The sequence below is a fragment of the Fukomys damarensis genome, unplaced genomic scaffold (genome assembly GCF_012274545.1).
Source record: "Fukomys damarensis isolate Sample0158 unplaced genomic scaffold, DMR_v1.0_HiC HiC_scaffold_38, whole genome shotgun sequence".
Classification (NCBI taxonomy): Eukaryota; Metazoa; Chordata; class Mammalia; order Rodentia; family Bathyergidae; genus Fukomys; species Fukomys damarensis.
Genome location: NW_022900950.1, coordinates 28,142,135 through 28,155,092, shown reverse-complemented (window position 1 = coordinate 28,155,092; position 12,958 = coordinate 28,142,135). Strand labels below are relative to the sequence as shown.

Here is a 12,958-nt window from a genome sequence, read left to right as displayed (position 1 = left end):
GCTATGGCTGTGGTTTAATATTCTTGGAAGAAGTGGTTTTTGTCTGATATTTACTTCAAGAATCTGTTGAATCCTCTGAAGATGAAACAAAAGTATGGCGACCACTCTATGCTCAGGCTCCCTGGAGTTGTGGACTTTCAGATATTTCCATCCCCAGGCTATGGTGATTTGTCAACTCCAGGTCAGATGTTCCTGCCACAGTGTGGGTGCCCAAGCAGATTTAAGCTGAAGTGTGAGTCTCTGTGTCTTCCCACCTGGGAACATTAGCATTTCCTGTGACCCTGCTTTTCATACAGATCTAAGAAGAGTTGATGGTTGTTCAGTTTGTTAGCTTTTTTACACGCTCCTTACTTGTGGACCCCAAAACTGGAAAACAATTTCTTTCATTAAAAACATGAGATCTGGGCCAGGGATTTAGCTTAGTGGTTTTGCTACCTGCCTCATAAGTACAAGGTCCCGAGTTTGATCCCTGGTACCAGAGAGAGAGGGAGAAAGAGAGGGAGGGGAGCTGACCGGACTTTTATCTTCAGGTCTGATTCTCCAGAAACTATTTTAAGGTTATATTCTCTAGATTGAAAAGATAAAAGAAAGAGAATAATTTTTTAGAAATTATTTACTCATCTCTCAGAATTTATAAAGTTTCCTTTAGACTTCCAGAGATTTTAGTAGAGAATGACTTTTTTTTTTCTTTTTTCTTTTTTTGAGTACTGGAGATCAAACTCTAGTCCTTGTGCTTGTGAGGCAGGCAGTGGAACCACTGAAATAAATCCCAGGCCCAAGTATGACTTTCGAAGGACAGAATTTCATCATCTGTTTTCTTCTAGCGTCCAAAGGCATTTTGAAGTTCTTTTGTACTGATCCTAGATAAGTAGAGCTGCTATAAATTAATCCTTTGTCACCCAACGTGGGTGGTGAAACCTATGTCTGAAAATGCATGTTACTATAATCTAGAGGGACTGGAAAATATCTGTTGAGATACTATAATTAACTAGCTGTCACACACAGCTTGAAGGTCAGTCAGTTTCAAGCAAAAGTAAAGCCCAGGACCTGAACCAGCCACTACTTTACATGACAACCAGGGAGAAAAGCCATCCTCCAGGTTCTGCTTGTGGAATGCATTATTCTTTGTTTCCTGCTGTTTGTAGATCATTGATTAAAAAAAAAATCTATGAATGACAAGTCTCAACCTTAAATAATAGTAGTCTGTGGGGGGAAACAACTTCTCTTTTAAGTCACTTTAAATAAAAAGAAGAATCTATTTCCCTTTTCTAACAGGATGGTTTTGATGCTTTATTTAGAGCAAAACATTATATCAATTCTCCACAAATAGTAAGATCTTCAAAAGATCATAAAATAAGGCAAGTAGATGTATAGCAAGTCTGTGAAATAAGTTTTTTTATAACTCACTATTTCTTAATAAACAACCGTTAAATTTAAAGCACTCCTGGGAGCGACACATCCTCGAAGTGGTGAGATTAATAATACTCCTGTTACCAAAGGGATTTTAAAATCCTAATTTGAAAAAGAAGTTCTACCTTGAAGCAACTTTATTTAGAATACTAAATATACTATATTTATTTACTAGCAAGGATAGCATTCATTTTTTTAAAAAAGAAGGCCCAGTAAATGATAGCCTTGACCATTTGTTATCAATACTTTAAGTTTTTAATCCGAATTAAACTTAAAGATTCTATGCTTTCAATAAAATATAAACCCTAAATTATATAAACTAAGGAAATTTGTTGAATTCTGGTTTTGAGAACCCAGCTGTCTCATTAAAACACACAAATCAGACTACTGAAAGGGGAATTGGATAATGTTTGGCTAAAGTGACATAATGATCCAAGAATTCCTGTCATGGAATCCAAAGCTTCATTAATAATTAACTACAAGAAGTTAGTTAAAAAGAATGCATTTTACAATTCACTATACATCAAATATGTACCTTAGACAACTCCATGCCTGGTCCGCATGGTTTACAGAGAATGCAATTCCCAGACCCATCTCTGAATTCTTGTTGTCTGCAGTCTCCAGTTTCACAAATCACTTTACATGACTGGAAAAAAAAAAGTTTCACCAACTATTATCTTAAAGTACTTTCACGTTATTGTTTGCAAGAAAGGCATAATCATATTCAGTGTTAGGCACATAATCACCAATTTAAATATCAACTCAGAATTAGGGTGATTAAATTTTCACCACAAGAGGAAAAAAAACTTTCTGAATGAATCAGTGGAACAAACAGATCAATAGGCCTAATTCTTCTCTGTATTCAGAGACTGCTCATCCATTCCACAAGTAGAGTCTCCCTTTTTCCTGAAGTTAAACACATCTTCCTTTGAGACACTTCTGCATACTCAGGGCAAAAGTGACCTTGTTGCTGTCATCTTTTCTAAGATGGTTTACAAAAGAATACTCCTGCAGAAACCCAAGTTCCCTTTGCTACCTGAAAAATTCTGAATTAACAAAAGGAAACAAAACACAAAAGACTTTTTGATCTTGAAGAAGAAATATCAACATATTTAAATATAATAAATTGAATAACTAAATTGATATAATAGATTCATACAGCTTCAAGAATTTCCAATTACCCTTTAGATGTAAAAATCTAAATAATATTGATGGAGATTTTCAACCTTTTTCACTGCACTACGTCTAGTTTGAAGTTATCTTTCAAAAAATATTATTTGATAATCATACCAATGAAACTCTTTTTGGTGGTGGTGTACCAGGGATCAAACTTGGGACCTTGCACTTATGAGGCAGGCGGTAGCACCACTGAGCTAAATCCCTAGCCCTCAGTGAAACTCTTGATGATGGCAGAGGTACTGGTGATGGCAGTGGTGACAGTGGTAAGGATGATAATCATGATCAAAGTCCCCAAAACTCTTCAAAGCGAAAGTGTTATGTAAATATGAACTTACACCTTTAACTGATGACCACCCGGCTATTTCCTGGGACCTAGAAATACTGTTTGGCTCATAGTGTAGAACTTAGAAAAATTATACTTTGACAAAAAAGATGTTTGTTATGTCATTTTCCAAAATAAGTTTTATTCTCTTATTTTAACTAAAAACAAGGTCACTATTAACCTATAAAAATGTGTTTACCTGTTTCTTTTTTTTTTTTTTACCTGCTTCTTAATGGATGATTATTTCATTTAAAATGATGGTATTACGGACATGTCAGATTTGGTGACGACATTCAGTTGAAAGTCGTATCTTAAATGCCCTCTGTAACATAATTATGTTCTCCTGAATGAAAGCTAAGGAACCTATGAGGTCCTGTAGGGACAGTCTGCTGTGTAATGGTCTCTTGTACACTGCACAAAGCAAATTGTTTTTGATACTCATAGTAACAAGCAACAAGAAGTTACTGTCACCTTGAAGCAGGAATGTGTGTAATGATAGAGCTACAAACATCCTTAAATAAAGTTAAAGCCTGAACCCTAGTGCAATTGTGAGGAAGAATTCAAGATGTGGATTGGGACTGGAGAATGCTTTGGGGCTGAAAGTTTAATATTCTCTACCTCTGTTAGCTCCCCTGACTTGGAGGAGTCTGATTTGATTGAGGGTCTGAGTTTCTCTTCTGCCACAAAGAGACTATTATCAGTGTGATAAGAAATTCCACAACCTCCTCGTTAGGTCTAAATTCAGTGTTTAACAACTTTAATTAGGAGAACTGAAGTTTTCCTTATACGGTATCTACCTGGATCTCAGTCTCCAGGGTGAACCCATTTCCTCTTACCCTGGCTTCCAAGGCTTTAGGCAGTCTTTAGCACAAATAATTCTCTATAAATGTAGAATTTTCTTATATTTCTAGATCAAATAAACTTCAATTCTTTTGGACACTTTCACAGATCTTTGGTGATACTTTCAAACATTAATATTCTCCATCTGCCTTTAATACTTTTGGAAATCACGATGGATATAAGTAGCTATCAAAGTAATAACTCGTAAGGTGGGGCATTTACCTCAGTGGTGCCACCGCCTGCCTCGAAAGCACAAGGACCTGAGTTCGATCCCCAAGTACCAAAAAAAAAAAAAAAAAAAGTAGTAACACTTAAACATCTATTCTAAATTCATTATTAAACTTCAAGAGGCTCCAAATTAAATCTATGGTCTTGTTAGTCTAGATGTATTATGAGAGATATGTGCCTATAATTCCAAGATAACCTAGCATTACCCTAATGCTATAAGTAACAAGGAAATTTTATGACTTCATCTAAATTCAAATAAAGTTAATTTCAACACTTGTTAAAAATACCACAGCTTAGGGCCAGGGATTTAGCTCAGCGGTTCATTGGCCTGCTTTGCAAGCACAAGGACGAGAGTTCAATCCCCAAAAAACAAAACAAAACAAAACAAAAAAAAATCCACAGCTTAGCAGTACTTTTTTACTTATTAAACACAAAAATTATCAAATGCAATTTGGAATGAAAAATAATACAGGATCAAACTTTCACCAAATTCTTTTTTGGTACTGGGATCGAACTCAGCACCCTGCACTTGCAAGGCAGGTGTCTTGCCACCTCCCACCCCTTTACCACATTCTTATGAAATAAATGAGTTTACTTACCAGATAGCCTAGTAAAAGGACAAAGGTGAAAAATGTCTTCTCTTGTTCTTGTAGTACTTTGAAAGCCATTTCTCTTATCAAATGTATCCCTGTAGGGTTCTAAATCAGAGAAAAGAAGGAAGACATAGTTAAACCTAAAAGCTTTAGTAATTTTGCTCTGTATTTCCTATCTAATGTCTGCCACTTTTCCAGACACATTAGGAACTAAATATTATTCATGTTTAAAGGAATCACTATTTAAGAAGATACAACAAGCATATAATACATAACTCTTTCAGACTTTAGGTAATGAGAATTGATGCTTAGTTTACCTATACATTACAAACAAAACTCCTACTAGCTCAGAATTCTCAGGTTATACCTGCCTTTATTTTCTACCCAAGTCTTCAGTATCCAATCCAGTTCATCCGTAAGAAAATCACATTCAAGCAGTGACTTATAAACCTTTCATTAAGCAGTGCCAACAGGATAATAGCAGTGATTTAAAAAAACAACATTTGCTAAGCACCCTGAATCAAGTACTATTTTTAGCATGCTAAGCCTCACAAATACTCTAAAATGTCAATACTATCATTCTCTCCATTTTAGAGAGGGGGAAACTGAGGCTGTGAGAGGCTGAATAACCTACCAAGGTCACCCAGCTGGTAAGAAGCAGAGCTATATTCAAACCCAGGCAGGATGGCTCCAGTATGGCTGTTCCTATATTTACTGTGTCATATATACTCCACCACCCTTGTGCTCTGCTGCATACAAACACCATGCTTGGGGCCAGGCATAGTGATGCACACTTATAATCCCAGCACTCCGGGAGGCTGAAGCAGGAGGATCCCAAGTTCCAGCCTCACCTGGGCAATTTAGCAAGACCTTGTCTCAAAATGAAAAAAATAAAAAATAAAGATAGGCTGGGGAAGAAGTTCAGTGTGAAGGTCCTGGGTTCAATCCTCAGTACCAAAACAAACAAACAGTACTATGCTTGTATTTTGGGACCTTCATCTCCGCCAAGAAGCAGATGGCTAAAATTTGGCCTGTGTGAATTCTATTCCAAAGAAGCGCAATGCAAATTACGCACTGCTAGAAAAGTAAGTGTTCAATAAAAGAATCTAAGAATTACAAGGGACGCAGACGGAGGCACTGACCCAACATCATAATTAAAGATAAACTCAGTGTTACGGTTGTCACCAAGAATGGTCTAAAAGGTAAATACAAATCTGACTGTTTTTTATAGAAGCACACAAGGTCAAGCAAGGAGATTTTAAAAAATGGCTCCATCTATCATGAACAACAGTTTGGTTTCTTTTAAAGTAGAATCTTCCCAAATTAATGGAGACTCTGAACATCTAGATTAGCTGACTACTTAGAAAGAAATCAAAGCAGAGAACAAGAACAGTGGGCCAAGGGGCCCAAGAAAAACAATAACAGCAGGCAAAGGAGCTGAGCTGGGCAGGCTGCTCCAACAGCCGGTCAGGGGAGCAGGAGCCAAGGCAAAATCCAAGGTGACTGTCACACGCAGATGGCCCTGGAAGCGCCTGACCACAGGGGTCACTTTGGCTGCCTCTGCAGGTCCCACAGCAGGACAGCAGGAACTTGCCTGTGGAATGAATGGCCCATTTTGAGTAAATTCAGACTCTCAGCTTCTTAGTCAGTTTTCCCTCCCAGCATATCCCAAAGTCATCCAGCAACTGTCCAGCTTACTGTGAGTTGGGGGTGAGTGGAAAGACAAAGCACATTCCCAGAAATACATGCTTCCGGTTATCTTTCTAGACATGGTCCTAAATTTTGACAAATGTGTTCATTTCTAAAAAGTTAAAAATGCACAATTTGTGTTTAATGGAGAAAAGAATATACAGGTTAAGTATCATTTATTGGAAATGCCTAGAATTGGATTTGAAATTTTCTTGGATTTTGAAGTATCTCTATCTATAAAATGAACTATATTGAGAATGGGACCCAAGTCTAAACACAAAATTCACTAATGTTCCACACATGCCTTACTGCCTGAAGGTAATTTATACAGTATTTTAAAATAATTTTGTACATGAAAGCAAGTCTCATGCTGTGGAATTTTCCACTTGTACCATCAGATTGGCACTCAAAAAAGTTCACATTTTTGGATATTGGATTAGAGATTTTTCAACCAGTGAAACCAACCCATTTACCTGAAGGTAAGAGAAAAAGAGACTGGGAGAGTCAGTACAAACTCCAAAGGTGCAACAAGTTTGGACAGAACACTCTCCAGAGACCACACGAACGTCTGAGGAAGACAAACAGGAAGCATCTCTTAGCACTGTCACCTTCAGACTATATTTTTCTAAACAGATGAAAATAGAACCTATCTCATAGTGACAATTAATTAGCTCAGTGCCTAAATAAGAATAAATCTTCAGGGCCAGGGATTTAGCTCAGGATTTAGCCACACCTGCCTCACAAGCGCAGGGTCCTGAGTTCGATCTCCGGTACTGGAAAGAAAAAAAAAATCTTCTTTAGGAATGGCTGCTGATGCTTGTGCTGCTGTTTTTCACTGAGAATATCACTGACCCATGTGTGTGCCCAGGCAGGCTACTCAGCCTGGAGTCCCAGTCTCCTTATGGCTGCATCAGGTGGAGTGACAGCACTCAGATCTCAGCTCTATAAGTGTTAATGATGCTAGTCCTTCCTGTTACAATATTACTATTGAGAATCGAATGATCCAATTGTGTGAGCATCTTTGAAGACTGTACTTGACAGATAAATGTGAAACATTTAGACAGCCATGATCAAGAGGCAGAACTGATAATCAGTACCCATCAAAGTTATAAAGTTTACAATTCCTCTACTTATTCAAACTATAGCAATCATTTATCAAGTGCCCGAGTGGAGGAGCGCAAGACTGGGGAGGATACTGCCAAGATGGCTCTGAGGAGCCCACAGTGTGGGAGGGGTGCTGGTCTCCCAAACACCTTTCAATATAGCCTGGGCAAGGAGCATTTCAGAAATAAACAATTTAGCTGCTGGAATGTACGGGTATGACCTTGAATTTCCTGGAATAAAATGAAATTCCTTATGAATTTTTTTGGCGTTCATAAAAAGAAGAAAAATTAATGAAATAACTTGTATTTAAGTAATAATATTTAAAATGAAAATAAGGCAATAAAAAGGTTATTTGTTGAAATGCTTTTAAATTCTGGGCATTTTGGGGTCTGGTTCAAAGACAAAAATGCTTTTATATATCTCATATAATATATGTCTCAAATATAATGCTTTATATTTGGGAATGACTTATTAAGCTTGAAATATAAAAGTTAGTGTGTACAATGGGTCAATCCACTGGGGTTTATATAGTTTGCCAAAATACCTAGATTAGACAACATCTAGCAATCCAGCATCCAGTTTTGCAGGAGACATACTGAGAAACTGGCTCCAGCTAAGTACTAAAGAGAAAGCTAGTACTGCCTGGCTTACTGCATTCTAGAAGCGTGAAACTGCTGCCTATATGCCACTCAGCATTGATAAGCAGGCTGGTGAGATCAGAATTGGGAAAGCACAAAAAAAGGGACAAGAACCAAGAGCACAGAGCTGGCAAACACCCTGTTGAGGTGCCCAGAAAGTGGCTTCTTAACAGATAAAGCAGCACAGCCTGCTCACTGGGGCGAATGGTAACCCATGTGGTTATGTCCTAATTGGGTCTTCTTGATATAAGGGACAGAATCCAACAGGTTCTGTCCGTGCACATCTCTTGCACTCCCTTGTTCCATATCATGAATCCTGTGCAGGCGTGTCTGTGGGCAAAGGGTTGGGGTCTCAGAGGTGTAGCTTAAGGAGTCCTGCTGAGGAAGAGCAGCTCAGTCTCTCTCCCAGTTCATCAGAGCATCAGACTGCCAGCTCTGTCTGCAATGCCTGGCCCCACCCTGACAGACAGTCAAAGGTCTTCTGGCTTTCCCTGAACCTATGAGGGTGCCTCTTCCTAGCACCCTGGACTTTATATGTCATAGCATTATTGTCTGACTACTCTTCTCTTTTTCTGGCCCTTTTGTTGCATTTAGCCAGCATTCATTTCCTTTCTCCATGGCAGCAATGAACTTTCAAAATTAATTTTCAGTATTTAAAATGAAGCACTTCCTGGAAATAGTAGACAATCTGGTAACTACAGGATGCACTTGAAGGCCAGATGAGTCAGGGGTGAACAACGGTTGTCTCTTATGCAGAACACACTTTCAGGTGTGACGGCCTCCTTCAGTCCTGACTGTCCTGCTGGGCTCCCTTCATCATTTTACTGCTCACCCATCCCGCTGAGTTTTGAGAGTGTCACAACGAGGACCCTGACTTCACTCCAGAAGTATAATTCACCCAGGATATGCCTGGTGCATGTTAAATGAATGAAGAAGTTCATTAATTAGCGATAATATTTTACCTCTTAGATTTGTAAGGCATGAAACAATAGATGTGAAAAATATGCATGAATATTAACTAAAACTGAAATATAAGTTACAGTGGGGACCCCCCCCCATTCTTAGAGTGCTCTAATGCAGGTAAAGTACCTTTTATCCAAAAACCATGGGACCAGAAATGGTTTGGATTTTGGGCTTTTTCAGATTTTGGAATTTGTACATATACATAAGGTGACATCTTGGGGATGAGACCCAGGTCTACACAGGAAATCCATTCATATTTCACTTGTACTTGTCCACAGAGCCTGAAGGTAAATCTACTCAACATTTTAAATAAATTTGTGCATGAAATGGAATTTTCCACTTGTGATGTCATTCAGCACTCTTTGGAGTGTTTCAGAGTTTGGATTTTTAGATCAGGGATGCTCAACCACTTTGTAAGATCTGATATTTATCCTTCTAATTTAAGTAGTAAATAGTCTTTCTGAGGATTATTTTGATTTTGATTTTGTGAAGGAGCAGCACATATGAACCTGCGAATAATTTGAATTACCTGAATATTTTCTTCAGAATAAGCTATTTAGTTTTCTTTACATTTCCATATCTTGGAAGCTGTTTATTATCCCATGGATAACAGTTTTCATTTAGTAAAACCATGTTAACATTATCTAATGAAGCTACCTACATTCAACTCATACATTTTTCCAATCTTCAACAAGCCAAACTGTTTAAGAAACATATCAATGTTCAAGTAAACTGGCAGGTTTAAAATTTATAAAATCAGCATTGAAATAAAGCCAGTGTTATAAATACAGACTTTTCCATTTTAATGGTGAAACATAATCGTAAATGACTGAGAAATACTGTCAAACCTACATGCGTGAAAAATTAATTATAAATTTAGGATACTGCTATTTCCAAATACAACAAGCATCCCCAGCCTCTATCTGTTTGGCATCTTACTCTTTAATTTCACTATATCCTGAAAGTCATTCTTTCTGCATAATAGAGTTGGTAGAACTTTAGCGGCCAGTTAAGATTTCCAAGGTGTGCTGTAATAAGAACACACATAGTGCCGCTGGCTGAAGAAAGAGAATGGTTTCCCTTTCATAAACCATGAAATATTTTCTACTAAAAACTCTACAAGCTTTAAAATTGCTGCCAAATACAGTATCTCCAATTCTTCCAATGCTCAAAAACATTAAGGGCACTGTCAGACTCCTTTTTTTTTTTTTTTAATAGAACTTCACCTAAGGTTTTCTGAGACTGATTTTTAAAAATATATCTTTGAGTTTTAGATTCTATCATCTTTGCCCTAGAGAACCATTGTCAGAATTCTCAAAGTGTTCACTCAACAAGCATATTGTGAAGTGTTTCTCTATCCTAAAATACAAGTAGGACAACTGTAGAATCAATGATCAAGGGGACCTCAAATACCTACACAGTTAATTTTAAGAGAATTGTGCACAATCACCTATCTCTAAAATACAGCTGCTAATTTTTTTATTTTAGAAGGAAGTCTAGATTTCAAAACCACTCTTTATCCTGGCTAGAATGTTCTCCAGTCTTTGTTAATGCTATTCTTTTAGAATTTCCTCATATTCGACCCATCCAAGCTGTCTGAAGAGTGACTAAATCAGCAGTTGGACATCCAATTCTTTATCTCATAGGTGAGTCTTTTTAAACCTTAGGTTGTAAAACATCACTTTTAAAGGTACACATTCAATGGAGTGTGCACTAGAAGATAATTCAATTCTGTTTAAATGTGTTACTTCTAAATGCAGACATTCTAAACAGATAAAATATGAATGAAATCACTGCTGGACTAGTAAAGTATGAAAAGAAATTCTGTTTACATTGCTTCTCTTCTCTTTTTCTACAGGTAGAAGTTTTCTTTACAAAACTTATGAACATTTAATAATTAGCTGCCAGGAAATAAATGTATTTAATAGTTTCATGGCTCTCCTGTCACATAGGCAGTGGTCAGCTTATTTATTTGAAATGTACACGTATTCAAGGTGGGCTTTCTTATCCAGCTTGAGGTTAACAGAGAGAGCTTTCCAGATTTCTAAATGTTTGACTTTAAATATTGATTCATCAGATTTGAAAGGTTTTGGCTTCAGGAGATTAAGGATGTGTGGAACTTTCTTGCTGTGTCAGGTTAAATTTTGAGGGTGGAACTGCAGCAGGTGGGTTGAGCTAAGCTAAATGTGGCTTCTGAGATTTCAATAAGTGAAAAAGGAGGACTCAAATCCTCTGTGAATATTAGCAGAATTTCTCAGGATTACAACTAGTAAATTAAGTTAGTATATTAAGAATAGGATGTGACAGTATATCTCAATTATTTTCCCTTCTAAAGTATATATATGTATATATAAATAAATGAATTATATATATATATATATAAATATATACTTTTCTTTTTTCAAAAGCTTCTTTGATAGCTACTTAGATGTCAGCAATGCCCCACAGTCAAGTCTTTTGATAGGAAAGGCATTTTGTATTGTAGTTTCCAGCATGTAAGAGTCTTCACGCATCCTTAACTTCAATTCAAGACCCTGCCTAGACTCAGTCATAAGACACTCTGGCCAAAGAAACAAGGAACTTCCACAACTGTCCCAGGAAAAGCTAACACAACATGCCTGTGTTAACACCTACTGTGGGAAAAACAATTCTAAAGTCAATAAAGCCATGTGGCCATGGTAATAAAATAGATACCCTAAGGCATTTTTCATTGATTAAAAAGAACTGACAGAGCTCCTGATACACTTTATGCTTTTTTTTTTTTTTTTTTTTTGGTACCAGGGATTGAACCCAGGACCTTGTGCTTGCCAGGAAGGTGGCAGAACCACTGAGGTAATTCCCTGGCCCTCTGATACACTTTATGTATGGATCTAAAGGCAATATTTTCAAAATGCATTCCTGTGTTTTGCATTATTTTCAGAACAACTTGATAAATAATACAGATAGAAAAATTCTTTTAAGTTCTCCACATCTCTGAATATGTCAAAAACCGTTTCTGTGTGAGGGCTCAATTCTCACCCCTCTAATTATCTACCTTTAAATTAGATATGCAGTTCTGGAAATAAAAATATATTTTAAAACTGCATGAAAGTAGGGTTGGCAAAAATGCCTAAGGTGAAATTCCTCTCCATAAAACAGAGTAAATCCTGAACTAATGCAATGTAATCCTCCCTTTTGCATTTAAGTATCTAATCGTGAAATAGCCATACTAAAATAAATTTTGTTTACATAAGTCATGTTTAACAATATCTACTTCCTGTTTATATAAAGAAATTGGTAGTTAAAGAAACTGTCATTGGAATAAAATCTACATCCTCACAAATACATTGAGTTAAACTGTTTCGTTTAAAGAAACACTGAACAATGTTTATTGTTCTGTTTGCAAACCAGGTCTTGTTATTAAAATGTATAAAAAAGGTGACAATACTTTTTTTCTTTTCTTTTCTTTTGCAATGGTAGGCAAAGGCTTATGTTCAGTTTACCACCATTAAAACGGATCATAGGCCGGACGTGGTTGTACACATCTGTAATTCCATTACTCTGGGAGGCTGAGGCAGGAGGACGGCAGTTTGAACGCATCCTTGGCAATTTAGCAAGATCCAGTCTCCAAAACAAAAAGGCTGGAGATGTAGCTCTGTGCTAATATGTTTAAATTACCAAAAAATAAAAACAAAAACAAAACAAAAACCACAATTTTGATCCCACCAAACTTGATCTCCACATACCAACTAAACTATTCCATGCACCGGCATAAGAACACCACCAACGAAGACTGAGAAAGATGACTTCCTGTCTATCCTAATCATTGCCTACTCTGCTCTACTTTTCACCGTGTTAGCAAGAGGCACGGACTTATTTGAGTCTTTCTGTCCGCACGGCTGTCCGGTCCCAGGTTCTGACTGATCCAAGCGCGCTGCTGTGGACTCCCGGGCTGCGGTTCCGCAGGGACGCCTGTGCGCGGGGGACTTGGGCTGCGGGGCTGGCGCCTCCGC

The 12,958-nt window shown here is 37.4% G+C and overlaps 1 protein-coding gene across 4 annotated transcripts in view; it reads right to left on the bottom strand.

The window, feature by feature from the left end:
- Window positions 1-12,958, bottom strand: part of Tnfrsf19 (TNF receptor superfamily member 19) — a 91,023-nt gene that overhangs the window by 68,074 nt on the left and 9,991 nt on the right. For 3 of the 4 annotated variants that reach the window (XM_010607476.2, XM_033759904.1, XM_010607474.2), the window contains exons 2-3: window positions 4,579-4,677; window positions 1,946-2,056 (exon numbers count right to left, since the gene is read on the bottom strand). In XM_010607476.2, coding sequence (XP_010605778.1) covers window positions 1,946-2,056; window positions 4,579-4,647 — 180 coding nt within the window. In that variant the 5' untranslated portion in view covers window positions 4,648-4,677. Of the gene's footprint in view, window positions 1-1,945; window positions 2,057-4,578; window positions 4,678-6,734; window positions 6,830-12,958 lie in introns of all 4 variants that reach the window. The other variant, XM_010607473.2, reaches the window with a different exon arrangement.